This window comes from Epithele typhae (assembly GCF_022376455.1).
Source record: "Epithele typhae strain CBS 203.58 chromosome Unknown BXZ73scaffold_1, whole genome shotgun sequence".
Classification (NCBI taxonomy): Eukaryota; Fungi; Basidiomycota; class Agaricomycetes; order Polyporales; family Epitheliaceae; genus Epithele; species Epithele typhae.
In genome coordinates this window covers 425,165-451,196 of record NW_025954192.1, presented here as the reverse complement: position 1 = coordinate 451,196, position 26,032 = coordinate 425,165, and the positions used below count along the sequence as shown (strand labels likewise).

The window sequence follows — 26,032 nt, the reverse complement described above, 5'->3', positions numbered from 1 at the left end:
GGTTGTGCATTTGGTGCAAGGCATGGGACTCGGAGGCGCGGACTTGAGGTCGACGCGACTCGCGACATTTACTTCCCACGCTATGCTGCTCCAGCTCATCTTGACCCCGCTCGGCTGGCTCAAGAACTCCGTGTCTGTTGTCGCCGAAGACGCTCTCCTCGCAACACTTTCCGCTGGCCCAATACCACAGCACGTCGCTTTCATTCTCGATGGCAACCGGCGGTATGCCCGGAGCAAAGACAAGCAAGTGAATCTAGGCCACACCGATGGCTTTTACAATCTGAAGAAGGTGAGAGCGACACTACTTCCCAGTTCTGAATACGCGCTGAGAGAGATCGCGAAAGATGCTAGAGGTGTGCATCAAGATGAAGGTGCGCTGCGTTAGCGCATACGCGTTCTCGATCGAGAACTTCAAGCGGTCGCCCGGAGAGGTGGAGGCTCTCATGGACCTCGCTGAGCAGAAGCTGCTCGAGTTCTGCGAGCAAGGGTACGATTTTGTCCTTGTACAGTGCATAATGCACCAGTGCTTACTGGACGTGTTGCCTGCACATAGGAGCATCCTCGAGCAGTACGGCATCAAGCTTGTCGTGGTCGGACACAAGGACATGCTGCCAGAGCGCGTCAGGGCGGCCGCGGAGAAGGCGGAAGCGTTGACCGCACATCACGACCGGTAGGTCCAGCACCCCGCGTTCGCACTCCCCGCCTCCCCGCTCAGTCCTGCCCTGCCCCGAAGTGCCATCTTCAACCTCTGTATGCCCTACACCTCGCGCGACGAGATGACGACGGCCGTGCAGACGTGCATCCAGGAGTGCCTGGTGAACGAATCGATGGACAGCAAGATCTCCGCCGAGGACATCGACGCGCACCTCATGACTTCGCTGGCGGGCAGCCCGCCTTTGGACATCCTCATCCGCACGAGCGGGGTCAAACGCTTGAGCGACTATTTACTGTGGCAGGTATGTCGTAGGACTACCGGGAGGTTCAGAAAGACGTTGACGTTGCGGGCAGTGCTCCGAAGATACTCAGCTGCAATTTTCCAACAAATACTGGCCTGAATTCGGGATGCTGGACTTTGTGCCGATCATCTTGGACTACCAGCGCAAGGCATGGGCGCAAGCATCATAATAGTCGGACGAGATCTTCAAAACTCTTTAGTCGTAACTTATTCCTTTCATCACACGTTCGCAGATGCCAATTATACATGATGATTTATCGTAGGCAGTTTGAGGAGTTCGTCTGGTTGCGCGTGGGCCGATGGGAACGAGTATTTCCGTAAGATGTACAACGGATTCGAGCCCGTATTGAATACGACAGCGATGAGTGGACAGCAATGTACAGAAAACGTTCTATGTCTAGACGTAGTTGATGCGCAGAGACAGGTTGAAGGGGAGAGTAGTTGCAGTGACGGTGACAGCATCGCCGTCTGCAACAAGCTCTGAGACCTTCTTCTCTAAATTGGGACGCGTCGCTTGCTCTAGCTGTGGCGGGGCTTGGAAGTAGATATGTTTGCCTGGCGCGGCGAGGGACGGTTTCTTGACTTGACTGGAGTGAGAGAAGGTGAACACAGTTTGAGGTGAAAGGGACTCATACAACTTACATGTCCTGTCTTTCAATGAGCATCTCGATCAGCCGTTCCACGGTCCAATCCTTGCTGATCGAAATCTCAAGGGACTCGCCGCCGCAAACAGGGCAGTCCTTACGCTTCTCGTGCTCGAAAGTGTACGAGTAAACGCTGTCAGTACCGATGAGCATGAAGTAGTTGTTAAGGAGAGCAGCGGAACTCGTCGCAATCTTGAACGCTTCATTGCAGCAGGAGGCTGGGAGACACACGGTGAGAGAATGAAGAGCATCAGTGTGCGAGTGTGTGCGTACCTGAAATAATGGCATTTGTGGAGGCAATGGCAGGGATGATGTTCTTCACGACTCCCTGAGTCAAGGAGTATGTCACACCTTCAATGTTGAACTCCTTAGCACGCGCCGCAGCGACCTGGTACAACCAAGAGATGTGCTCGGGATTATCTGTGTCCATCTTCTTGTCTAGACAACCGCATGAGTCTCGAATGGGAGATATTTTTATGTCTCAACGGACCTCCATGAACCCGCGGCCATTCTAGTACCGAAGCCCATTCTATACAGTGTTCGGGGAGACGAGGAGTGTTCGCGATGGTGCAAATGGGGAACGCGGTTGGCTTGTTGAGCATGTCAAGAGAACACTCGTAGCATGAGCTGATGGTGGGGAGGATGACACGCGCTTGACCCTTGAAGCCTGCGCTGATTCAGCAGGTGAGTGAACAGCGACGAAAAGAGAACTCGCCTTCGGTACCGCCATCAATGAGAGGCTTCAGGCTTTCTGGGTTCTCCTCGTCCACCATGTTCACAAGAGTGGCGTTGATCCATCGCCGCGCCTCCACGGAGTCAAGTCCACAAATAATCAGGTTGAACTGCATATAGTATGCTTCGTCCTTGTCCTGGATCTTTCCAAAGTAACTAAGAGTAGTGTGAGATGGTTACGGCACTGTAATGGGTTTAAACACGTACGGGGTCACTTTGACTCCTGGTACACGGTTCATGATAAACTCTGCCGCTGCGATGGCCTTCGAACTACCGACGTCCTTTGGTCTGGTCATTCGCCGTTGAATATATGCTCATAGCACCCAGTATGACCACGTACCTGAAGAGAAACTGACGGTTGAGGTTGCTGATGTCGATGGTATCCATGTCGATTACATGAATATCCTTGAATCCGGAAAGCGCGAGGTTGGAGAGGATTTCGCAGCCCAAACCACCCGCGCCGATGACGAGAATCTTGCACTTGTCCCGCAGAAACGTCTTCACCTACAACACATGAGGAACTGAGACGTCCGACGACGAAGGAGGACATACCTCGTCGCCCGCTGCGAAGGAAGGATCTGTCCTGGGACCTGGCCGATCCAGAATCTGGTCGACATGGTGGTAGCGACCTTCCCAGTCGCTCGATGGTGCGCTCCCGTTCACAACAGCAGCAGTGGCCATCTCGGGTGGACGCACAGAGGGGTTTAGGAGGAAGGGATAGTTGGCAGAGTCACGACCGCCGCGGGGTGGCTGCAGCACTGGGGATCTGAGCGCCCGCGAGCATGTAATGGGCGTCTATGGGGCGATCGAGGATCTCGGCTCGCGCACCTTTCTTTTGACCTTCCGAGTCTCGCTCAGCCACCCTCCCTCGCCCTCCTCTTTTTCTCCGCGTTCATGGCCCAAGCACCCACATTATTGCAGTTCAGCGGGCAAAAATACCTGAGGCATCGCCTGGTAATTTCCATCCTTAGCGGAAAGCCTGTGCGCATCGACAAAATCCGCTCCGACGACAAAAATCCTGGTCTTCGAGGTGAGCATTGCACCATCCTGCTTTCGATGCGTTGAATAACACGCTGGGAGTTAGACTATGAAGTAAGTTTCCTGCGGCTTCTGGAGCGGGCTACAAACGGCACCGTCATTGAAATCTCGGTGACCGGTAAGCCCTCAACCTAGGCGACTTCTTCATACTCATTCAACTCAGTATAGGTACCGCCATTCTGCTCAAGCCTGGCATCATTGCAGGCGGAGCCATCAATCATGACTGTCCCCTATCGCGCTCTGTGGGCTACTTCTTGGAGCCCATCATCATGCTTGCTCCTTTCTCCAAGAAACCTTTCAACGTCACGTTACGCGGGGTTACAACAGACGAGAATGATCTTTCGGTATGTGCCCTCCCGGTTCGTTTGTCTTTCTGCATTGTGAAAATTTTACTGGAACAGGTGGACATTATCCGTACTGTTACCCTCCCGCACCTGCAACTGTTCGGTATCTCCGATGGTCTGGAGCTTCGGGTATGTATACTGGCGACTTTTTAGTGTTGTCTACTCTGAGCGCTTCGCCCTAGATAAAAAAGCGAGGAAGTCCTCCACATGGTGGTGGGGAGGCCCAGTTTCTGTGTCCGGTAGTGAAGCAGGTGAAAACGCTGAACTTCTTGGATCCCGGAAAGATCAAGCGGATACGAGGGATTTCGTACGTGCGTGTACCCGCCGTGTAATTGTGGAAATACTCACAGTTTTTGACAGTCACGCTGTCCGCGTTAATCCACAATTCTCGAATCGTATGATTGAAGCTGCGCGCTCGGTTCTCAATCGCTACATCCCGGACATATATTTGTACTCTGATGTCTACAAAGGCGAGGACAGCGGAAAGTACGTTGATCTACCACTCATTCATCGGCAAACTCTGCCCTTACACTGGATCAGGTCTCCGGGATACGCTCTCAGTTTAATGGCTGAGTCGACAACTGGCGCGATGCACTGTGCTGAAGCCGTTTCAAAGCCCGGAGTACCACCAGAAGATATAGCACTGCTGGCCTCACGGTCCCTTCTCTCAGAGGTCCGGAGAGGTGGCTGCGTGGACCGGCAACATCAAGTGCTCGTCCTGCTCATGATGGTTCTCGGTAGTGAGGATGTTGGTCGTTGTAGAATGGGAGAACCAACTACACGAACGTACGTATCTCATCGGTGAAACACCCTCACTGCAGGACTCATTGTCGCTTCGCAGAATCCAATTTTTACGTGATGTCAAAGAGTGCTTTGGGACTGCCTTCAAAATCACCCCCGCAGATCCGACGGATTCTGAATCATTAGAACTGCATTATTCATGCTATGGCATCGGATACGTGAACGCAAACAGGACAATAGCATAGCCTCCTCTCCCAGTTCTGCATATCTCGTTCATGTTACTTCATCTGTATATTATAGAGATTTGCCCATATTCCTCGTCTCCTTCATCGCCTTCCTGTGCTCCACCAGCTGCAAACAGCCATTGCCTCAAGACAGGCCAACCAACCTCGAACCGGGTACATATCTCGTCCGTATGGTGTTCTCCATCCAATAACTCCAGTAGGTCTGATGGGAACTGCGCCTGGCCTTGCATTTCCGGCGTATCTCGAGCCACGCGTCTTCCGAATCCACCGCCTGTAGACCTTCCACCACTTGACTGCTCGCTATCCACTGTGTCTGCAGCCAAATCTCGCTTGTCGGGAGATGCTGAAAAGACGTGCGTCGCCTGCGACCTCGCTGGACCCACTGGGGCGATATCCATAGTCTGCTTCCGCCGCGTTTCCGTATGCGTATACAGTTTCGACATCGTCTGGTACGCGCGGTCCTGCGATGGCTTCCCGCGCGCATCCCGGCTTCGCAAGAGCGCGAGCGAGCTCTCCGCCGCGCTCGTGCGCCGTGCGAGCGTTGCGCCCGCTGCCACCTGTCGCCCACCACGCCCCACTGCCGCCGACGCCGACGCGAACGTCGCCGACGTTGACGACGCGACGAGCTCCGCGCCCGCAGACGCCATCGTCGGCTGCGCGTCCTGCACGCGGCTCCGGACGCGCAGGGACTCGGTGTCCATCGCACGCGGGGCGAGCGGGCTGTACTCGGTCGTGGGGGCGGCCGTCGCGGACTCGCTGAGCCCGCGGCGGCGGCCGAGAGTGGCCATCGAGGCGCGTTTGTCTTGCGCGGTGGAGGGCGCTGATGGTTGCTTGGGAGTCGGCTCGGCGTCGGCGCTGCGGTGGAGGAGGATGGGCCAGCGGTGGACGCGGCGGAGGAAGCCTTTGATGACGCCGAAGGAGGTGAAGCGGCGGACATCGATGTTGAGCTTGTGCACGCCGTGCTCTTCCATCCACTCGCGGACGGTCTTGCCTGCCCGAAATCGAGAATACAGGTGGAGGAGGGTTGGCCAGTCAGGGATGACGTGCTCTTGAATATCGTCAGTGGCTGGAGAGGGCGGAGAGGAGGGGGTACGGACTAGGTTTGGTAACGTAGGGCCCGCATTCTCCTTTGATATGCTCTTCGTCTGCCAGCCATTGCATGCTCTTTCGGAGAGCATACATGTTCGAGTATTGGAATATGTCGATCATCATGATGACCTGGTAGTATCTTAACAAGCGTCAGCGATCTGCTTTCAATCGAGCTGAACCATCGAGTGCATACAGAAGATGTGATATGGCTAGCCTTGTGAGATTGAGGTCGCAATTGGCGAGCCTGGCAATGCGGCTGACGTGGTTGATGCCGTCGATGAAAGGGCATACCTATGAACCATGATGGTATGTATAAATATTGTCCACCGATTTGGCGGATGACTTGACCACTGACCTTAGCCACAGTGAGGTCCCAGTTGGGCTCGATCCTATTCGGAAGGTCGATGAGGGCCAATGGCACTGTCCAATCTTTCACAGGGGATGGGTTTGGATAGAACGAGAAGATCTTCAGCTCTATCGAGTTGAAACGGTCGATCGGGATAGAGGTCTCAGAGTACGAGTTGAGGTCCTCATATAATTGTTCCAGGATTGCATGAATGGCCGGCCCACTGCCTAGAGAAGACAGAAACTTCGACTCTTGCTAGACAGGATTCAGTTAGTTGTAAGTGATTTGATCGGTGCAGTGATTAACGCACTTCGCAGCTGGTAAGAACCCGACTAGTTTTCCTTGCTACAGGCTCGTAACAGCTGAGGTCAGCGGTGCGCTCGAAGACGAAGCAAACGTTGTAGAGGAAGTAGTTGCGGGGATACGCTTCATCGTCAAGCCGCACGGGAAATCCGAGAATGCGGTGCGACTTCGTTGTGCAGATGACCAGTCGTCCACAGAGCGCTTTGGGGGGTATCACATACTTGGATATGTCGTCGAAATGAAACAGAGCACGGTTTGCCGAGGGGCCGCGTTTGTGCGGAGAGATAATACTTGTCCTGGGGTCGAGTCGTTGGGAGATGGGCGAAGAAAGGAGAGAGCTTGAGGATGTGCGTGACGGGAAATCGAAATCTGCGAGTGAACCTGATGATCCGACAGATATCGGCGACAGGGCGAGGAGGCTGGTACTTGACCCGCTTGAGACATGCCCAGATGGATTGGTGGTGGCAATCAGGGCTTCGGGAACCTGAGAGACAATCTTGGGCCCCTGCTCTACATCGAATACGGCATAGAATACAGACTCAAGCCGAGGTAGAAAGGAGGCCCCTGTGGATGTCATGGCGAACTCAGCCTATGTGCATACGTAGTACCTGTCGCAGTCATTAGTGAGCAATCAGTTCAGAAATTGAAACTTCTGACGGCATACTGCAGCAAAAGAAGTAACACAAAATTGCGCTATGCCAACACAACGACACTCGGCGACAGTAGCTGCAAGGCAATTGGCTCTGGTAGACTCGGCTCGAAAGTTGCACGCAAATGATAGAAAACAAGCGTTTCAGTCCTAGTCCGACTGTATCGTTAGTGTGTTTCATGGGAAATTATCAAACACATCCCGACTTACTGGATTGATATCCTCTCTCGTACCAGGTGAAGCACAGTTGAAGTGAGAGCTTGAAGTATTGAGCACTGGTTGAGCGCTGGCCGCGCTCGATATCCGCTGACTCAGCAGGCCTCCCGTAAAGTGTGGTGGCACGAACCCCGGACCGTTTGTCAACTGCCTCTCCCTACCAACCTCCACCCCCTTCCTCCACCATCCCGGATTCAATATGCCCAAGGCAGACATCAACAAGGCAGGCTGGGAGCAGAGCGAGTTCCCGATTCTATGTGAAACATGTGCGTCCTTCTCTTGAACCAATGCTTCTTCGTACCTACCGTTCGAAATGCAGGTCTTGGGGATAACGCCTTTGTTCGCATGGTGCGTCCACTGGGATTCATGCGAATCTTTCACTCAATCATCCGACATGCAGTCGAAACAAGAGTTTGGTCGCTCTTGTGGCACATGTGCCCGTCCATTCACTGTGTTCCGCTGGAATCCTGGTACTGGAATGCGTTTCAAGACGACCGTAATTTGTCAAACGTGCGCAAAAATCAAGAATGTCTGCCAGACCTGTCTTCTTGACTTGGAGTACGGACTTCCAACGCAAGTACGTGACACGGCACTGGGGGTGGAGAGCGAGGCTCCAACAAGTGAGATCAACCGGGAGTACTATGCTCAAAATATGGAGGGCAAGGTGTGTTCTTCTTCATTATCCTCCATTCACCTCATTAAAATGAGGCCATGCATGGAGCTCGACGGAGCGAAATCATTGCTCGATGTCAATAGCAAGCAGTCCAGTGCGGGCAAGGAGATGCTCAAGCAACTCGCGCGGACCGACCCGTACTACAAGCGGAATCGCGCCCACATTTGTTCCTTCTTTGCCAAGGGAGAGTGCAATCGTGGAGATGGTTGTCCGTACAGGTACGCAGGACATCAATTCCTCTCGTACATGAGCCAACTCCACATTAGGCATGAAAAGCCTGTGCAAAATGAATTATCAAAGCAAAACATACCAGATCGTTACCACGGACGCAATGATCCCGTTGCGAAGAAAATTCTATCAACTCATGCAGCCAGCATGGGATTACAACCTCCCGAAGACCAGAACATCGTACGTCCTAATCCGGTCACCACGATTCCACCGTTGAGCTGTTTCATGCAGACGTCCCTTTTCCTCACGTCACTGTCACCGACATCAACAGAAGAGACTGTTCGTACAAGAGTCCTCAAGTCTCTTCCCTCAGTACAGCCTTCTCAGCTCAAGTCAGTGGTGCACGTAGCAAAGACACGGTATGCGTCCGGCCGGGTATTCCTCAAGAACGATGCTGAGTTGCTTTCTACGCAGATGCGCATTCGTTAACTGGAAAGATCGAGCCACTGCAGAGCTCGCTGCGCAGGCTTGGGCTAATGGTCTCGAAATTGACAACGAGATGGTTGGCGTCCGTTGGGGAAGAAGCAAGAGTGCGTCGGGCAAGGCACCTGCTGCAGGCCCATCCTCTGTGGTTGCATAGTTCTGTCCTCACTTCATCATCATCCTTTGTGTACTACTGTAACCCTAACTATATTGTGTTGATACGTCGTTACGTCTGATCAGCCTTTGTGAATTGGCCACCTGAAGAGGATTGACTGGTCTGTAAGCGAGAGTAGCCCAACGGCCATTCAGTAGAGTTTGACGCGGGGAATCCTGGCACGAGCCGCCATGGCTCGAAGTCTCCCACATTTCCTCGCACCCAACCCGCTCCCACTGCTACCCGACACCCTTGAGCTCTCGTTCATCGCGTTGACGCGCGCCGATTCTAGCTTCCTGGCACCACATTGAGCGGTCTCACTACTAAGTCCTCGGCCGGTGTTCTGAGTCCCCGCGCTCTGTGAGTTGCCTGTATCATCCACATCAGAGCGTATCCTCGCATTTACTGGCCGCTATATGAAGGACCTAGTAGACCATTTCTCCGTTCCAGGTTTCACTGATCACTAACATGCCCTTCGTTCGTTGTAAAGTGAGAGCGCTTTGCCCGGATACAATTATTCATGATCTCACCGTAATACATACAGTTCTTCGACGAGGACGGAAGGCCCGCAAAGTACCCATGCCGGAACGGTTCCAATTGCAAGTTCATCCACCCAAGTGATCCCAACTGGGAAAGTGCGCCCGCTCCGAGGGATACGCAGCCTGCCCGGGCGAGGTTGATTGCCTCGAGACCGCGACAGAGCGAGGCGACCCCCACATCTGGAGGATGGGGCTCAGTAGAGTGGGGCGACAATAACAATGCGTCAACATCAACCCCTGCATGGCCTGTCAATGTCACACCGACGGCCTGGAACTCGCCTTCAACATCGAATCCCACCCCATCAGCGCCATCATGGGGCCAACCAGCTCAGTCCGCAGGCGCATCATCAGGAAGCCACGGGTGGGGGGTTCCGGAACCTGGGGATTTACAAAGGGGGTGGGGTGCGCCGGAAACTCTACCGGTGGTGAGTCCTCTCCATGTCATTATTTAGGGTGGATGCTGAGGGAGCGGTGGCAAGGCCCCTCAGCCAGGCCCAGCCGTTTCTCGTCCATTGGTCCGGACGACCATGACCAAAGACCCTCGTCAAAGACCTGCAGTCAGCGTGCCTCCCCAATCAAGTGAAGCCAGTGCCCCTCAAGCGACGATTGAACCCGCCGAGCCCGTACGTGTACTGAGTAGCGGCGTTCCCGCCCCGCCAGGTTCGGACGTCTCGGCCATTTCGTCGACGAACCCATTCAGTTTTCCGGACTACGTTGCGCCGGAGTTGGAGGCAACCACCTTGAGCAAGGATGAGATGCCACGGGGTTCTCCCGAGCCTATGGAGCTAGACGAGTCTGAAGGAGCCGATGCTACCAAGACCGACTGGGACGGGTTCGTGAGGTGAGATTCTCGATAGTCACCCTCTCTTCCTGGCAACGCCGACCCATCCACGTCATAGAACGCTCTCAGAAGCCATTCGGCTGTCAACAGAGGAGCGTGCGCTCAACGAGGTGACAGAGAGGCAACGTCGCATGCAGCGTTCAGACACATATTCAAGTGCCTCTCTCTCGGCGGCTCACGAAAGGATCGAAGGGGTTCGCAGCTGTAACTCAGAGAATATTCTTCAGACCAAGAAACAGCTCGACGAGACCATGCATCGCCTCCAGCAGTACCCTGTGGAGGGTCTCCCAGCACCGTCCCCGTACGAAGAGGAGCGACAAGAAAAGATCTCTGAGATCCGCGTATCCGAAGCGTCGATCAGAAGGTGGATGGCACAGGTGCCCGCGGTCGTAGAGAGTTCTAAAGCGAACATCCAAATCCTCGAGCAGAAGAAGCAGGAGATCGTCAAGCAGAAAAAACGCATAGAGGAAGAGGAACGCGTAGCCGCAGCAGCCGCCGCGGCCGTTGAAGCCGCAGCCAAACCGCTCCGCGACCTTTTTGACGCAATTCAGAAGACGAGCAAGAAGGTTTCCGAGAACATGTTCGATCTCGAGAGCTATTACGCCGAGCTTCGTGAAACGCCAATCAAACCAGGGGACGCTATCAACGACGCTCTCGTTGAACGTAACATTGTCCAGCCCGGCCAGCCACCACGTTTTGGCAAATCGAGCGAAGAACTTGTGCCGGAGATCGCATATCTGGCACAGATGATCGACGAGAACGAAGAGAAGCTTCAGATCGGTTTGCAGCAGGTGAAGGAGCTCCGAGAGTACAACGTCATTCTTGAGAGGACATTCCATAGCCTGGCGGCCGACAACGCAGACCTGACTGCGATGTTGCAGCAGGTACGTTCTTCTTCTCTTGCACGGACTTCTGTTCTTGCGGAGCGATGCTGACGTTCTGGTGCAGCTCACTGCGCACAATAATGAGATGGCGGAACGCGCAGACAAGAACGAGGAAGTGCTGCGGGCGCTCCGCACCGAGCTTGCAGCTGCACAAACATCGACCCCTATGGCTCCGGTTGGACCAACCCCCGAGGACGTCATGCAAGAAGTTCTCCGCGTGGTGCTGCCCGAGATAAAAGAGTCGTTGTCCAAAGCGCTCATGGCACTCAAGTCTGGCGTGGAAGGCACACTCCTCTCCAATCAGACAGATCTTTGCTCTCTGCTCATGGAAACTGTTCCGCCCATGACACGCACGGTCGGGGTCTTGAAGCGGTACTTGGATGAAGAGGTCATTCGCAACCCCGCTCTTCATGCACAGACAATCGTACCGCCCATTCCTCCAGTCCCTACGTGGCCTGCTCAGAGCGCCCAACACTGAAATACGTTGCACCTGTACTTGTACCGCCCTACCGTCACGTCTTGTATAATCTATAGTTTCGTCGCAGTATGACACCCACACCTTGTTAAAGAGCTCATGAAGGGGGTGGCCAGGACATGTGTCCCGATTTGGCGGGCCGAGGAGCCGAAGGTGAAGGCGGGTCGCTTGGGTCGCGCCCTGACCATGACGATGACCGTGGCATTCGCCCTGCGCCGGTCTCGCACTCTCCTCCGCACCACCTCGTACTCAAGATGCTATTCGACACCGTCGACGGTCAGCATTCTTGGAAAGAAGTACCCTATCGATTCCACGACCAATGTCACTGCGGCCATCGTTGACAAGGTCGGGCGAAACCTCTACATGGACCCCTCCCATCCCCTTGGAATCCTCCACTCTCTCATCTCCTCTCATTTCCACGACTTCAACTCCATGACCGGTTTGCCACCCGTCGTCACCCCTGCCCAAAACTTCGACGACCTTGGCTTTCCTCCAGACCATCCCGGGCGTGCCGTGACGGACAGCTACTACATCAACCGCGACCACCTTCTCCGCACGCACACCTCCGCGCACGAGGTCGAGACCTTCGCGCGCGGCGAGCGCAAGTGGCTGCTCTCCGCCGACGTCTACCGCCGTGACGAGATCGACGCCTCACACTACCCCGTCTTCCACCAGATGGAAGGCGCGCGTGTGTTCGCCGCCGGCACCGCTGGCCGCGCCGAGCTCGAGGCCGACAACGCCCGCCTCGCTGCACACCTCGCGCGCTCACCCATCGTCATCGAGGACGTCCCGCACCTCTCGCCCACGAACCCAGCGCAGCCCGCGCACGACCCCGCGCACGCGGCGCTCGTCGCGCAGAACCTGAAGCTTTCGCTCAACGCGCTCATGCTCACCCTCTTCGGGGACCGCGCCGGGGCCGGCGAGGGCGTGCCGCTGAGGGTGCGCTGGATCGAGGCGTACTTTCCGTTCACGTCGCCGAGCTACGAGGTCGAGGTGTTCTTCCGCGGGAAATGGCTGGAGATTCTGGGGTGCGGGGTGGTGCAGCAGCAGACTTTGGACCGCGCGAGTGAGTACTAGGACCCGCGTCTTCTGTGTGCGTTGTCGTGCTGACTCCAGCGTTGCGCAGATGTGCCGGACAACGTCTCGTGGGCCTTTGGCCTTGGCCTTGAGCGCATTGCTATGATTTTGTTCTCGATTCCGGACATTCGGTTGTTCTGGTCTCAAGACCCGCGCTTCACTTCGCAATTCACGGCGGGCCAGATCACCACGTTCAAGCCGTACTCAAAGTATCCCGCATGCTACAAGGATGTCAGCTTCTGGCTGGAGCAGAACAGCGCTGGTCTGCATGACAATGACTTCTGCGACCTTGTCCGGGACACTGTTGGCGACCTTGCGGAAGATGTGGTCCTGGTGAGTGTTGGCTTTGTGACCCTGTTGTTCGGCGACGCTGAAGTGTCCCCAGATCGACTCGTTCACACACCCCAAAACAAATAAGAGCAGTAAATGCTATCGCGTGAACTACTGTTCGATGGACAGGTGAGCGCAAGCGTGCATTTAAAGAGAAGAGTATGCTGAGCGGGTAACGTAGGTCGCTGTCCAACGACGAAGTCAACGCCATCCACGCGCGAGTGGTTACAAGTCTCGTGGAAAAGTTCGGAGTAGAGATTCGTTAGTCAATTATATGGCATGTTATATCGTAGAGTAGAGCCATCTATAATCCCCTCCGCAACTCTCCCCGTCCGACCGGCAGTACGACACATCAGAAGACGTCGTGTGAGGGTCATGACCGGGTGTCCTGCACAACACCGACCTGGGCGGCACGCAATACACGACCCTTGATCGTGTATCCAACCTTTGCGCACTCTAGTACAGAGCCGGGCTCCTTGCCAGGTATAGGCGCCTGGTACATGGCCTCGTGCTTGTTGGGGTCGAATTGCTCGCCAGTAGGGTCGAAGGGCTTGACGTGGTGCTTGAAGAGAGTATAAAGGAGTAACCGCTGGGTCGCCTCGACACCGACGTACAGCTCTCGGATGTGGTCGTCGGCGGTCTTGGGGGTGGGGGTGTCGGATGATGAGTCGGCTTGTGGTGGCGACTCGGTGTACTCTTTTGGCACGGACTTGAGAGCAAGGGAAAGGACGTCGACGGTCTCGAGGAGGTCGCCGGCAAACTTGGTGATCGCGAAGTCTCGCGCCTGCTCCTTGTCTTTCGCAGCGTTACGCTGAAGGTTAAGGAAATCGGCTTGGAGGTAGCGCAGTCGGCTCTGTAGAACAGGAGATGAGTGAGCCGCCCACAGCAGACAAGGGTAGGGAACCAGAGCGTAAGCAAGCGAGAGCAGGACGTACCATACAATCAGCCACCTTCGCCTCCTCTGCCTTCAACTTGCTAAGAAGCTCTGCGTCTGGCGAGACATCGACCGAATCCTTCTCCTTCTCCTCTTCTTCCACCTTTGAAGATGATCCCGCCTTGTCTGAGTAATAGCGTGACCGTGAGGCGAAGGCTACTGTCCTTCCCACAGCGTTCACCGAAGAACGTGCGAGGGTGCGCGACGACAGGGCCCCAGTGCAGGAGCGGAATGCCTGTACTGCCTGAGCGTTGAACATGGCGGTGGGGTGGTGAAGACAAGGGAGGGGGTGCGAGTGCGGACGTGGGCGGATGACGGTGGTGAGCAAGACGCTGGGGCGAGCGCTGGCAGCACTCTTCGGGAAATTTTGGAAAGAAAGCGGTCACGTGAGCTTTGCTGGTGAGTGCTTCGGGCAATCCACGGCTCGCGCTCTTCTCTTGACTCGGCCAGCGACCACCAGCACACGCTTCTTGCCTCGCTCCACGCCGCGTACGCTTAGCTCGGGAACGCAGAGGGACAGGACTCGCGCCGTGGGCAGACGCGAGCAACAGCACGGACACGCGAGCCACCGCGAGGAGTCCGCGCGCGCGCCCCTGCCTGCCTCTAAAGGGAATTCGAGATGTGGCGATCCCTGCACACAGCGGGCCTCCGCCCCTTCCTCTCCCTCCGCCACCATCCTCTCCCCCGCCTCTACCTCCGCTCCATGGCGTCTCGCGCCCAGCTCATCGATGGCACCGCCATCGCCAAGTGCGCTCGCTCCCGCCCCCTCGCGCTTGTACCCTAGCTCACTCGCTCGATCCCTCTAGATCTATCCGCGACGATGTCGCCTCTAGGATTAAGGCAACACAAGCCCAGTTCCCCCGCTTCAAGCCCACCCTCGCCGTTATCCAGGTGGGCGAACGCCCCGACTCGTCCGTCTATGTGCGCATGAAATTGAAGGCGGCAGAAGAGGTCGGCATCCAGTTCAAGCACATCCACCTCGCCGAGTCCGTCGAGGTCGCCGAAGTCGTCGATGTCGTCAAAAAGCTCAACGAGGACGACTCTGTTAGCGGCATTCTTGTCCAGCTTCCTCTCGGCCCCAATGTCGGCGCGGACGGCGAGCGCACTGTCACCGAAGCTGTGAGCCCCGAGAAGGATGTCGACGGGTATGTCCTATTCGCGTGACGCTACCTATCATGCACGAGGCATTATTTACACGTGTCGGCTCGGAATCGACACGTCTTTCCTTCTCTTGGACGAATATTTCTTCAACGTGCGCGGGCGCGAGCTGTTGACTGACACGCTGGTGCATTGCAGCTTCCATGCGTACAACATCGGCCACCTTTCGTCCCGCGCTTCCGACCCACTCTTCGCCCCATGCACCTCCACAGGAATTATTCGTCTTCTAGAGTCCACCGGCGTGACTATCTCGGGCTCCCGCGCAGTTGTCCTTGGCCGCAGTGACATTGTCGGCAGCCCTGTCGCCGCCATGCTCCGTCACCTTGACGCTACAGTCACTCAGTGCCATAGTCGGACCAAAAACGTGCCGGAAATCGTACGTTTTTCAAACCGTGGATTCTTGGCAGAACAAAGTTGACGCCGTCCCTCCAGGTCAAGGATGCCGACATAGTTGTTTCCGCCATTGGAAAGCCACAATTCGTCGAAGGCTCGTGGCTCAAGCCAGGCGCCGTGGTGATTGACGTTGGCACGAACTATATCCCCGGTGAGTAATGTTTTGCTCTATCAACACACGGCTAATATCCTGTAGACTCGACCAAGAAGTCTGGCCAACGTCTTGTAGGAGATGTTACTTTCGACTCTGCCGCCGAAGTAGCCTCGCACATCACTCCGGTGCCTGGAGGTGTCGGTCCGATGACAGTCGCCTTGCTCATGGTGAACACGCTCACGGCTGCGGAGCGCATCTGGGAGCAAGCGCGCTCGCTTCGTATCAAACCGCTCAAGTTGAAAATCCTCGAGAAGGTCCCTAGTGACATCGAAATCTCGTTGGCGCAAACCCCCAAACCCGTGTCTCAGCTGGCACATGAAATTGGCATTTACCCCGATGAGCTTGAGAATTACGGCAAGTACAAGGCTAAGGTTGAGCTCAGCGTTCTCGACCGTCTTGCTCACCGCAAGGACGGCAAGTACATTGTCATCTCGGGGTGAGCACTTCTTCAGGATGCGGTCTTCGGTGATCTTAGTGGCTCTGCAGTATCACACCTACACCACTCGGCGAGGGCAAGTCTACTACCACTATCGGGTTGGCGCAAGCTCTCGGTGCACACATGGGTCGTCCTTCCTTTGCCTGTGTGCGTCAGCCCAGTCAAGGACCTACGTTCGGTATCAAGGTGGTGCTGCCGGCGGCGGATATTCTCAAGTCATCCCGATGGATGAGGTACGAAGTCTCCGCGAAGCGATTGGAATGAGCTGACCAACCTCGCGCTTAGTTCAACCTGCACTTGACTGGAGATATCCACGCAGTGACAGCAGCGAACAACCTTCTTGCCGCTGCGCTTGACGCGCGAATGTTCCACGAAGCCACTCAGTCCGATAAGGCGTTGTACAGCCGGCTTGTGCCCACGAAGAAGGGCAAGCGCGAGTTCGCGCCTTTGATGTTCAAGCGTCTCAACAAGCTCGGCATCGACAAGACGAATCCCAACGACCTTACTCCTGACGAGATCAACCGCTTTGCTCGCCTCGACGTCGACCCCGAGACCATCACCTGGAACCGCGTCATCGACGTTAACGACCGTCATCTTCGGAAGATCACTGTTGGTCAGGCGCCGACAGAGCAAGGCCACTCCCGCGAGACTGGCTTCGATATTTCGGTTGCTAGCGAGTGTATGGCTGTTCTTGCGCTCACGACGAGCCTTGCGGACATGCGGGAACGCCTCGGCAACATGGTGGTTGCCACCAGCAAGCGCGGCGAGCCCGTGACCGCGGACGACCTTGGTGTCGGAGGTGCTCTCGCCGTTCTCATGAAGGACGCCATCAAGCCTAACCTGATGCAAACCCTCGAGGGTACGCCCGTGTTTGTCCACGCTGGTCCTTTCGCCAACATCGCCCACGGAAACTCGTCTATCCTCGCCGACCGTGTCGCGCTCAAGCTGGCGGGTATCGAGGAGGGCGACTCCCCGGACCGCATCGGTTACGTCCTCACCGAAGGCGGCTTCGGCGCGGACATGGGCATGGAGAAGTTCTGCAACATCAAGTGCCGCATGAGCGGGCTGAAGCCGGATGCGACCGTCATCGTTGCGACCACGCGTGCCCTGAAGATGCACGGAGGCGGACCGGACGTCGCCCCTGGCAAGCCTCTCCACGAGACGTACACGAAGGAGGACCTTGTCACGCTCAAGGAGGGTTGCAAGAACCTGACGAAGCACATCGAGAACTCACGCAAGTTTGGTGTGAAGGTCATCGTAGCAATCAATCAATTCTCGTAAGTACCACGCGTTACAGATATGGAGATTAGACTAATCAAGATGATCCGTAGCTCTGATACCCCCGCGGAACTTGAGCTCGTCAGAGAGCAGGCCCTTGCCGCCGGTGCGGACGGTGCTGTCGTCAGCAACCACTGGGCTCAGGGTGGCGAGGGTGCTCGTGCGCTCGCCGAGGCCGTCATCGCGATCTGCGAGGGGGAGTCGAACTTCAAGTTCCTCTACGACCTCGAGCTCCCGATCGATAAGAAGATTGAGATCATCTCGAAGGAGATCTATGGCGCGGACGGTATCGAGCTCAGCGAGGAAGCCCAGAAGCAGGTCGACACCTACACCCGTCAGGGCTACAGCAACCTCCCTAGTACGTTTTCTGCGCTTTCTGATACCTGAAGGCCTGTTCACTCATTCTTATCCAGTCTGCATGGCGAAAACCCAGTACTCGTTCTCGCACGATCCCAAGCTGAAGGGCGTCCCCACGGGCTTCACCATCCCCATCCGCTCCGTCCGCCTGTCCGCCGGCGCTGGCTTCCTCTACCCCATCCTCGGCGACATGCAGACCATGCCCGGACTCGGCACGCGCCCCGGCTTCTGGGAGGTCGGCCTTGAGACCGAGACCGGTCGTGTCGTCGGCCTGTTCTAAGCGCCCCCTCGTCCCCCAGTGCAAGTTCAACCTAGAGGTTCCCCAGACGCTTCGCTATCTTCACCAGATATATCAGGACAGAGGAGAGACTATAGACGCCCAGAAACCGTTCAACACGGCTAGGCCCGTTCACCGGGGCTCAACGCCCCGGGCACGCCGCGGTCGGTTCAGTGTTGCATACAAGCGGTAGAGACTCGGGTTCGTCTCCAGGTCACGTCCGGATGCGCGGGCGGTGGTCCCGCGAGCAGGTTTGTAGATACCCTTGTGGATTTTCCGTAGATTCCCCAAGGCCCGATCGAGCAGTAGAAGTAGCATTAATGACAGGTGTACATCAGCGACCCTGACCGCCGTGTGTTTCCACAACGGTCTTCAGTTTCCGATGGTCCGTCCGCCCGGGAGCCTGAGCTTGGTGATCGCGAGCGGCGCCTGCATCCCGGCGTGCTTGTCTTGCACCGCGCTGGCGGGCGCGGGCGCGGGCGCGAGCGAGCCGCTCTGGACGTCGGAGGTGATGTTGTTGTTCACGGCAGAGACCTTGCGGCTGAAGGTGTTGCCGTCGTCGTCGGCGTAGGAGAACGTGTTCGAGTTGGTGCCGTTCCCGGTGTTCCCGGTCGACGCAACCTTGAAGAAGCCGCCTGCGGGGCTGTGAGGGACGGTCGCTGCGGAGGAAGAGACACGGCGACTCACTCGCGAGCTGACGCTCCTGGATCGTCGAGCCTAGGATGAAGGGCGCAGGGTCGGACTTGCGGTCGTACGAGTGGTCGAACGTGCACTCGACTGTCAGATCCGGCCAGCGTCAGCGCATCCCAAGCGAGGCGAGCGGTTAGCGCGGCGAGCGACACGCACACTGGCTCCCGTCGGGGGAGAGGAGGGTGAAGTTGATGAGGAGCGGGTACGAGAACTCGTCGACGAGGACCGGGACGCCGTTGTGCGTCGACACGGAGCTCCCCGTCGCGCTCTGGTCGACGACCTGCACCGTCGTGTTCTCCAGGTAGCGCTGCGTGTTCGCGTACGCGAGCGTCTGCCGCCACACCACCGCGGTCGTCGCGCCGCTCCCGCCCGTGATCTCCGCCGCGATCTCGAGCGTGCGGCTCGCGCCGACGGTGACGTTCACGTCCCCGTTCGCGCCGACGCGCCCCGTCGTCGTCGTCGCCGCGAACGCGGGCGCGTCCACCCTCGTGATCCGCCCCGTCGTCGGCAGCCCGGACGGGTCGAGGACGACCTGGAGCAGCCCGGAGACGAACCAGTTCTGGTTCACGCCGTGGTCGGCCTCGGCGGAGACGACGTCGAGCGCGATCTCGTGCGGCGCGCCGTCGGTGAGCACGGGCACGAACGGGGTGAGGTCGAGGAAGTAGGTGGGCAGGTCGAGCGCGCCGTAGGACGTGATCGGCCGCCACGCGGTCGGCACGATCCCGCCGGTGAAGATGACGGCGTAGGGGAAGGCGACGCCGGCGAGCTGGCCGTCGACGAGCATGCGGACCTCGCGGAAGGGGCCCTGGCCGAAGGTGGTGCCGGAGGGAAGGTCGTCGAGGAACTCGTTCGCGGTGTTGAAGTACTGGGAGGGGGTCCGTGAACGTGCGGTCGGGTCGGTCGGTCGGGTCAGCGCGGCGGGGTGGGAGGACGTACCCAGAACTCTTCGTTGCCGTTTCCGGACGCGTACAGCTCTGCGAAGATCTGGACGGCGTTGCGCGGCACGGTGACGTTGAGCTGGAGGCGGAACGTGGGTCAGCCGACGCCCGCCGCTGTGAGGAGAGAGAGCGAAACACGGACGGAGAACTGCGGGGGCACAGAGGCGTCGTTTCCGGTGTTGTTTGCCAAGGTTGACACGGGGATGATCAAGTCGGCTTTGGGCGCGGGCGGGTGCGCGGCGTCAGAGGCAAAGAAGGTCGCATCCAGGGTGGCTATCGAGAACGGGGTTAGAGGTCCTGCGCTCGAGGGTACGAAAATACGTACTGGCGTACTGGCCGTCAAGCCCAGTCTCGAGCAGGTTGTCGAGCTGGAGGATGAAGGTGCCGTTCTTCGCGAACAGAGGGGTATAGCGCGTAACATCCTTGAGGTACGTCCAGATGATGCCGTCGCCACGGGTAGGCTCGGGCGTGGACGTGCGCCAAACTGCAAAGAGGTGGTGAGTGCGCGGCTCTGGGAAAGTTGGCGGGGCTGCCTACTTTCGACGTTCTGGAAGGTGAAGATTCCTGCAGGTGCAGTCAGGTGACGTGGGCGTGCGACATGGTGCATGACGTACCTAGGCGGTCAAACTGGGTGCCGTTGGAGGTGACGGTAAAGTTGAGACTGATGCCAGCCCAAGAGCCGACGGGACCGCAGTCGGTCGGAGGCCTGTAAAGCGATATTCCGGTTATGAGTTCCGTTCGACGGCTCTTTTGTCGCCTACGCACTCGAATTGCACGACTTCGGCCCTAAGAAAGCAAGATTCTCTCAGCGCGTTCCACGCAATTGCTTACACAGGGGCACATACGCGCCGAACGAGTTTCCAAACGTGTGCCTGGGCGAATCAAGTGAGCCCAACCTGGGGCGAAGATTGCAAGAGGAGAGCAACGCACTTGAGGATTTGGACTGTGCACTGTTTTGCGCCCTTGGGGAGCGGTGGAGGTTGTGCGACCTGGAAGTCAACGAGCACCGTGGCGCGCGCGATGGTGGCGCCGAGCGCGAGAGCAGCGGCGATCCTGGAGGACCACGGAAGCATGTTGTGCGCTCCGAACACTCACGGATGGGAGGGAGGGCAGAGGTCGAGCGGCTGGCAGCGGCTGGCGGGCATCATGGGGGCGGCCGTGCTTATATGCGAGCAAGGTGCTGATGGGAATATGGAAGCAGGCCGGGAGGGAGCAGCCATGTGGTGGCGAGGGACGGTTGCCACTATTACTGTTAGTATTACCGACGCAGACCACGATAACGCGCGGGGCGGCGTCGCTGTGTCGGAGCAGCTGCTCGCTGCACTGGTCGTCGGTCGGCGGTTGGTGTGCGTGCATTGCGCATCAGCCGACAGGAGGGGCGGGAGGCGGGAGATCTCCGGACTCGCGCGCTGTTGGACCGACGTCGATAAGCGTCGAATGCATAGGGCACGGAGGGCGAGAAAGCAGCAGCACATGTACAAGAACGACCGAAAACGCACGGCGTCCGTCCACCAGGATTACCTCGTCCAACCTCTCCTCTCCACCGTCCGCTCAGAGTTCGTGATTAAAGATGTCGTCAGCGTTCGTCCGCCGCGCCGCCTCGCTCTCTCCACCGCCCGCCGTGGGCTGCCTGTCGCCGTACAGCCCGCCCTCGGCGTCCTCTGGGAACTCCGTCGTCGACCCGCTCCGTTGCGAGGCCGCATCGACGTCGAGCCCCGCGCTCTTCTTCTTGCTGCTCCGCTTGCTCTTCTTCCGCTTGCTCGAGGTCTCGTCGTGCGCCGCGTACGCGTCCTCCGTCCGCGCCCACCGGTCCTTCTTCTCCTTCTTCCCCCGCTTCGCGCCCTTCTTCCCCGCCGTCATCTCCGCGTCCTCAAAATTGGCCGGGTACCGCCAGCGCCCGCCCGAGCCGGCCGTGTTCACGCTCGCCGAGCTCTGCCCGTGCTGGCCCTCGCCGTAGTAGCGCTCCTCGGACGGGTCCCAGAGCCCGCCGTTCGCGTTCGTGCGCGCGCCCCCGCGGTTCGGCGCCGACTCGTCCGAGAGGTCGATCGACGAGCCCCCGACCTCGCCCTCGGCGTACGGCTGGCCGTCGAGCGTCGAGCGCGGGAGGCGGTCGTTGTACCGGTTCGCCCACTGCGAGCGGCGCTCCTTGCGCTTGATCTCCGAGGTGTCGACGAGCCCGTAGCGCTGCACCCACTTGGGCGTCCGCCGGTGCGTCTTGTTGTTGCGGATGTTCTGGGCGAAGGGCACGGTTGAGCATGCGATGCGCAGTGGCGGGGATCGGGGAGCGCTGGAGTGCGAAGAGAGAGGGACATACCTGGATGTAGAAATTGTGTACATGGCCTGTGGGATCTCAAGATCGGTGTGCGGGTCGAGGGAGGTGGGGGTGGAACGTACCGGGAATGTATCCGGCGATGGTGAGTACGACGTTCAGCCAGAAGTCGCCACCGATGCCAAAGCGTGCGGCGACGGCTGGGAGTGCATTCAGGATATAGGAAAGGGTGAGCTGGCGAGACAGAGACGTACCGAGCGGGGGGAAGAGCGTGCCGAAGATGAAAAGCAAGACTGAATATCCATGGTGCCTCCTCGGGGTGAGGTCGACGTTGAAGGAGCGCACGCGGTCGACCATTGTGGGACGGGCGTCGAGCGAAGGGAACGACGGGGCCGGGCGCGGTGTTGTGTACGGATGTAAGCAGGGTCCGCGAAGGAGTCGAGAGAGCGGGTGGGCCTAACGGATGGGGGAAGCGGTGGAACGCCGGCAGCCGGGACACGGCTAATGTCTCATATCGGCGCCTGTGCTTGACGCAGCGAGCGGCCCGGCGCGCCGCGCGTACGATCCCGTCCTGTCCCCGGTGTGCAATTGGCCACCACCCAGCGAGCAGTCCGCGCAGCTCCGCACACGTCCACAGGCGTCGTGTTTTCTCTCAACGCTGTCGCTCTTGGACAGCATACTGGCCACGTCCCGGTTCCATTGGTCAGTGGCATGACATGCGGCGCTCCGCGAATGCATAGCCAGACGAGACTCTCGGGTACATAGCCGCAGCCACCCAACTTGTATGAGTGGCCCCCTAGCTATGCTATTCTCAGGGTCGCCACTATGTACGTACGCCCCACAATGGCGGATACAGCACCAACCTGGGTCCTCACGAACTCGCACCATGTATCGAGCATTCTTTGAGACAAATCCTGCATCCAGGCCTTGCCAAGCCAGAGTGGTACCGTTGCCTACACGCGGCACAGGCCGATAGCATTGTCACCAATTAATTGACACGAGAGTCTGGCAAGCGTTGAGTGAACCCCAAGACATCGCCCAAACACGCAGACGGAGACGATCGTGGGAGAGGGGATGGAGTGTTCCGTGGCCAAGATCACGTTCTACCCAACGGCAAGACGGCGAGCAGGTCACAGGAAGACGTCAGAAGGAGATGAATCGCGGAGCAAGAACTCGTGGCTTGCTCGTGGGCAGAGGCAGGCAGCAGGCGCCAAGGGCAGGCTTCCCGTGGGCGGAGTTCGAACTCGCTGATGAACCACGCCGGTGTGGCAGCCCTCGCCTCCAAGGGCGATCCGCTGCTCTGTCCCCGCACCGCTGCCCCTCCCCACCGCCTACAGCCCAACCACCACAGAGCCCCCTTCGCCCGCGCTCGCTTTCGCGACCTACGCGCGCGAACACCGCATACACCCTCCAGTAAGTCCGCCAGTTCCCGTCACGACGCGCGGCGACTGACGTTGCCGACCGCGTCCTACAGGCTCTCCCCATCCCCCACGCGCCCGCACGAGGCTTTCATCGCGAACCCGACGCGATCTGCCCGCCATGGACCAAGACGACTCTGAGGTCGCTCTCGCGCTGTCGGACGTCGTGCACGACGAACCGCTGCCTGACAACCCCCCCAACCACCACATGCACCACATGCACTCCCTCGCTCTCCCGCCCGTCTCGCAGCATCACCACCACACCCCCGCCGCGCCCTCCCCATTCCAGCATCAGCCGTCGGTGCACGCGTCGCGCGACGTCCCCGCGTCCCTTGACCTCGAGCCGGCCCACGAGCACGAGAGCGACTTCGATGCTGCGCTCTCGCCGGACCCGTCATGCCACCTTCACATCGAGCAACTCGAACGTGAGATCTCGTCCCTCCTCCACCAGAACTCTGCCGCAGCCGCCCTCAATGACTCTCTACACTCCTCCCATCCCGGCGAAGGCCATTCTGCCTCCCATCCCATCGACCTCTCGGACGTTCCCCAACACGAACCCCACGAGCAGCCGGACGCTTCGAACATGCATCTTGGCGAGGCTCTGGCAGGCGTGCTCGGCATGAACCTCAACAGCCTTGCTGCTGTGCTCCAGGCGGCCCAAGCTCAGTCCGAGAACGAACGAGCATCCAGAGAGGATGGACAACACGGGGACTCTCTATATCACTCCTACGCAACGACTGAGCCTGTGCCCCAGCTCACACACTCGGGCAGTCCTACAGACGGCTCGGAATATCTCTACGACGATGAAGGGGACAGTGAACACGAAGACGGGTTCGGTGGCATGCGGGGTAGTAGCCTTCACCACGGTTCGTCGTCCCCCATTGACGGAAGCGACCGGCACTCCCAACCCCCCGAGTTCACGGATACGGAAATCAACGACATCCTCAACCACTTCACGCAGTTCGACCAAGATCCTCCAAATCCACCATCCCTCAGACACCCATCTCCGCCGCCTCTGGACCCCCCTTCGAGTGTTCCTCCATTGCCTTCGACCCAGAGCGAGCACCAATCTCCGCCCGATCCGCCTATTGGCCTCTCGCCTCCGATGTCATCGTCGTATGACGGCGGCTTTGACCAGCCGGTGGCTTCAACATCCACGCTCCATCCATCAGCAGCGTTGTCCACGGCCGCGACGAAGATCGCAGACTCGTTCAAGGATAAGAACAACAAGCTGCAGCAGGCACACGTCTGCGACCAGTGCTCCAAGTCGTTCAGCCGCAGGAGCGACCTTTGCCGGCACATGCGCATACACACCGGCGAGCGGCCATTTGTCTGCCCCGAAACGACCTGCGGTAAGACGTTCATCCAGGTTCGCCCCCCCTTTCCGACCAACACTCCTGGACACCGGCTAACCACCTATGACCTTCCTCTTGTAGCGTTCCGCCCTCCATGTGCACCTTCGCGTCCACACGGGCGAGAAGCCGCACTTCTGCGAGTATCCAGACTGCGGTAAGACGTTCGGGGACTCGAGCTCTCTCGCACGCCACCGGCGAACCCATACCGGCAAGCGGCCATATCAGTGCGAGGATCCAGCCTGCGACAAGACATTCACTCGGCGGACGACGCTCACCGCACACATGAAGACACACGACCCAACCTGGGAGCCCGACCCCAACATGTGCGTGCCCCCGTTCGGTTAGGCCGACTGACGTGGTACTAACGCCGGTCTCAATTTCCCTTCCCCTCCACAGCAAATACAGCTTCAAAGCGAAACGCCCGAAGCTGACGGACCCGGACAAGGAGGAGGAGGAGCTCGAGGCGTCCGTCCGCACGCTCTCCGCGCTCCTCAGCCAGGGCGACCCGAACATCATCGCCGCGCACGCCCTCCCCGGCGAGCCTTCCCCCACTCTCGAGGAGCGCGTCGCGGCGACGCTCAGCGCAGAGCTCGCCGCCGCCCTCGCCGCCCAGCAGCACCCCCCGGGCGCGCCCCGGCGCGTGTACACGGCGGCGCGGCGGAGCGCGGGGTGGAGTTCGAGCTCGACCCGGACCCAGACGAGGACGGCGAGGAGGAGGACGAGCTCGACGACGACCAGTACGAGTCCGGGCCGGACGCGGACGACTCGCGCCGCCGCCGCGCGTCGTCGTCCCCACGGAGACACGCCCAGGCTCATGCGCCCCGAGGCCAGAGCCAGGGCCGCGGGCCGCGGGCGAGGACGAACACGTACCCGCCGTCGCTCGGGGTGGGCGCGCTCGGGGTCGTCCCGGGCGGCCCGAGCGAGAAGGGCGGGGGCGGGGGCGGGGAGGTGCAGGTGATGATCGTCGCGGGGCCGGATGGGGAGGCGTTCTCCGTCCCGCTGCGTGCGCGGAAGGGGAAGGAGGTGAGCGGGGTGGGGGTGAAGCGGAAGCGGTGACCGGATTTCTGGGTGTGGCTTTGAGGGGGCGAGATTCAGTTGCGGTATGTGATGTTTATTGTACAGTCCGTCAGTAACATATCTAGTGCGTAATACGCCGCCCGCCAACGGCGATGGATGTAACATTACAAAGGGACCCTGGCTTGGGTCTTGCACCTTACACGACAAGATACCACATGGCAATCACAAAACTGTCCTTGAGAAGGCGATACAACTCGGGAAATGGTCAGTACAATGGCAAGGACTCACTCCTAAGATAAGTACTGAGAACACGATTACCCGGCTGTAGTGAGCAGCCCCCGCAGGCGTCCGCACGTGAGCGAGGAGTATGCTCTATCATCGTCGCGTTGCCGAGACGAAGCGTGGGTGCACAGCGTTCGCAAGCTGCAGGCG

General features: G+C 58.6%; 12 protein-coding genes across 12 annotated transcripts; 7 read left to right on the top strand and 5 right to left on the bottom strand.

Moving 5' to 3' along the window:
- Positions 1 to 82: 82 nt before the first annotated feature.
- Positions 83 to 1,125, top strand: BXZ73DRAFT_95452 (Di-trans-poly-cis-decaprenylcistransferase; the record flags this gene model as incomplete). The annotated part of the gene is made up of 5 exons (XM_048026791.1): positions 83 to 289; positions 345 to 487; positions 554 to 670; positions 734 to 956; positions 1,009 to 1,125. The coding sequence occupies 5 exons, from the start codon at positions 83 to 85 to the stop codon at positions 1,123 to 1,125; spliced, it is 807 nt and encodes a 268-aa protein (XP_047883655.1).
- A 227-nt stretch (positions 1,126 to 1,352) lies between these two features.
- BXZ73DRAFT_86165 (uncharacterized protein) lies at positions 1,353 to 3,012 on the bottom strand (the record flags this gene model as incomplete). Its single annotated transcript, XM_048024100.1, has 8 exons — positions 1,353 to 1,542; positions 1,598 to 1,817; positions 1,873 to 2,037; positions 2,090 to 2,266; positions 2,315 to 2,487; positions 2,539 to 2,619; positions 2,672 to 2,835; positions 2,884 to 3,012. The coding sequence occupies 8 exons, from the start codon at positions 3,010 to 3,012 to the stop codon at positions 1,353 to 1,355; spliced, it is 1,299 nt and encodes a 432-aa protein (XP_047883654.1).
- A 213-nt stretch (positions 3,013 to 3,225) lies between these two features.
- Positions 3,226 to 4,699, top strand: BXZ73DRAFT_37807 (18S rRNA biogenesis protein; the record flags this gene model as incomplete). Its single annotated transcript, XM_048018081.1, has 8 exons — positions 3,226 to 3,361; positions 3,416 to 3,487; positions 3,538 to 3,713; positions 3,771 to 3,842; positions 3,896 to 4,020; positions 4,074 to 4,199; positions 4,254 to 4,499; positions 4,555 to 4,699. The coding sequence occupies 8 exons, from the start codon at positions 3,226 to 3,228 to the stop codon at positions 4,697 to 4,699; spliced, it is 1,098 nt and encodes a 365-aa protein (XP_047883653.1).
- A 38-nt stretch (positions 4,700 to 4,737) lies between these two features.
- Positions 4,738 to 7,014, bottom strand: BXZ73DRAFT_36901 (NPR2-domain-containing protein; the record flags this gene model as incomplete). Its single annotated transcript, XM_048017911.1, has 5 exons — positions 4,738 to 5,747; positions 5,797 to 5,927; positions 5,982 to 6,079; positions 6,144 to 6,389; positions 6,445 to 7,014. The coding sequence occupies 5 exons, from the start codon at positions 7,012 to 7,014 to the stop codon at positions 4,738 to 4,740; spliced, it is 2,055 nt and encodes a 684-aa protein (XP_047883652.1).
- A 487-nt stretch (positions 7,015 to 7,501) lies between these two features.
- Positions 7,502 to 8,783, top strand: BXZ73DRAFT_86162 (pre-mRNA-splicing factor SLT11; the record flags this gene model as incomplete). The annotated part of the gene is made up of 7 exons (XM_048024099.1): positions 7,502 to 7,568; positions 7,622 to 7,650; positions 7,703 to 7,966; positions 8,024 to 8,193; positions 8,242 to 8,383; positions 8,435 to 8,562; positions 8,618 to 8,783. 7 exons carry the CDS (start codon positions 7,502 to 7,504, stop codon positions 8,781 to 8,783), a joined length of 966 nt encoding a protein of 321 aa, XP_047883651.1.
- A 1,063-nt stretch (positions 8,784 to 9,846) lies between these two features.
- On the top strand, positions 9,847 to 11,522 carry BXZ73DRAFT_95448 (uncharacterized protein; the record flags this gene model as incomplete). Its single annotated transcript, XM_048026790.1, has 4 exons — positions 9,847 to 10,160; positions 10,219 to 10,270; positions 10,388 to 11,044; positions 11,109 to 11,522. The coding sequence occupies 4 exons, from the start codon at positions 9,847 to 9,849 to the stop codon at positions 11,520 to 11,522; spliced, it is 1,437 nt and encodes a 478-aa protein (XP_047883650.1).
- A 189-nt stretch (positions 11,523 to 11,711) lies between these two features.
- Positions 11,712 to 13,192, top strand: BXZ73DRAFT_37706 (phenylalanyl-tRNA synthetase; the record flags this gene model as incomplete). Its single annotated transcript, XM_048018068.1, has 4 exons — positions 11,712 to 12,585; positions 12,646 to 12,929; positions 12,982 to 13,055; positions 13,108 to 13,192. 4 exons carry the CDS (start codon positions 11,712 to 11,714, stop codon positions 13,190 to 13,192), a joined length of 1,317 nt encoding a protein of 438 aa, XP_047883649.1.
- A 107-nt stretch (positions 13,193 to 13,299) lies between these two features.
- On the bottom strand, positions 13,300 to 14,119 carry BXZ73DRAFT_72817 (GrpE-domain-containing protein; the record flags this gene model as incomplete). The annotated part of the gene is made up of 2 exons (XM_048021797.1): positions 13,300 to 13,779; positions 13,862 to 14,119. The coding sequence occupies 2 exons, from the start codon at positions 14,117 to 14,119 to the stop codon at positions 13,300 to 13,302; spliced, it is 738 nt and encodes a 245-aa protein (XP_047883648.1).
- A 444-nt stretch (positions 14,120 to 14,563) lies between these two features.
- On the top strand, positions 14,564 to 17,916 carry BXZ73DRAFT_86159 (C-1-tetrahydrofolate synthase; the record flags this gene model as incomplete). Its single annotated transcript, XM_048024098.1, has 10 exons — positions 14,564 to 14,607; positions 14,667 to 15,005; positions 15,157 to 15,394; positions 15,451 to 15,562; positions 15,608 to 16,001; positions 16,052 to 16,161; positions 16,188 to 16,234; positions 16,287 to 17,278; positions 17,333 to 17,637; positions 17,693 to 17,916. The coding sequence occupies 10 exons, from the start codon at positions 14,564 to 14,566 to the stop codon at positions 17,914 to 17,916; spliced, it is 2,805 nt and encodes a 934-aa protein (XP_047883647.1).
- Positions 17,917 to 18,285: 369 nt separating this feature from the next.
- BXZ73DRAFT_95444 (peptide N-acetyl-beta-D-glucosaminyl asparaginase amidase A-domain-containing protein) lies at positions 18,286 to 20,614 on the bottom strand (the record flags this gene model as incomplete). Its single annotated transcript, XM_048026789.1, has 11 exons — positions 18,286 to 18,548; positions 18,601 to 18,690; positions 18,760 to 19,468; positions 19,540 to 19,620; positions 19,684 to 19,814; positions 19,867 to 20,025; positions 20,079 to 20,105; positions 20,156 to 20,247; positions 20,307 to 20,327; positions 20,387 to 20,413; positions 20,472 to 20,614. The coding sequence occupies 11 exons, from the start codon at positions 20,612 to 20,614 to the stop codon at positions 18,286 to 18,288; spliced, it is 1,743 nt and encodes a 580-aa protein (XP_047883646.1).
- Positions 20,615 to 21,092: 478 nt separating this feature from the next.
- Positions 21,093 to 22,167, bottom strand: BXZ73DRAFT_95443 (uncharacterized protein; the record flags this gene model as incomplete). Its single annotated transcript, XM_048026788.1, has 4 exons — positions 21,093 to 21,773; positions 21,856 to 21,881; positions 21,936 to 22,010; positions 22,065 to 22,167. The coding sequence occupies 4 exons, from the start codon at positions 22,165 to 22,167 to the stop codon at positions 21,093 to 21,095; spliced, it is 885 nt and encodes a 294-aa protein (XP_047883645.1).
- Positions 22,168 to 23,349: 1,182 nt separating this feature from the next.
- BXZ73DRAFT_37027 (uncharacterized protein) lies at positions 23,350 to 25,639 on the top strand (the record flags this gene model as incomplete). Its single annotated transcript, XM_048017929.1, has 5 exons — positions 23,350 to 24,597; positions 24,665 to 24,906; positions 24,980 to 25,223; positions 25,265 to 25,365; positions 25,441 to 25,639. 5 exons carry the CDS (start codon positions 23,350 to 23,352, stop codon positions 25,637 to 25,639), a joined length of 2,034 nt encoding a protein of 677 aa, XP_047883644.1.
- Positions 25,640 to 26,032: the final 393 nt, after the last annotated feature.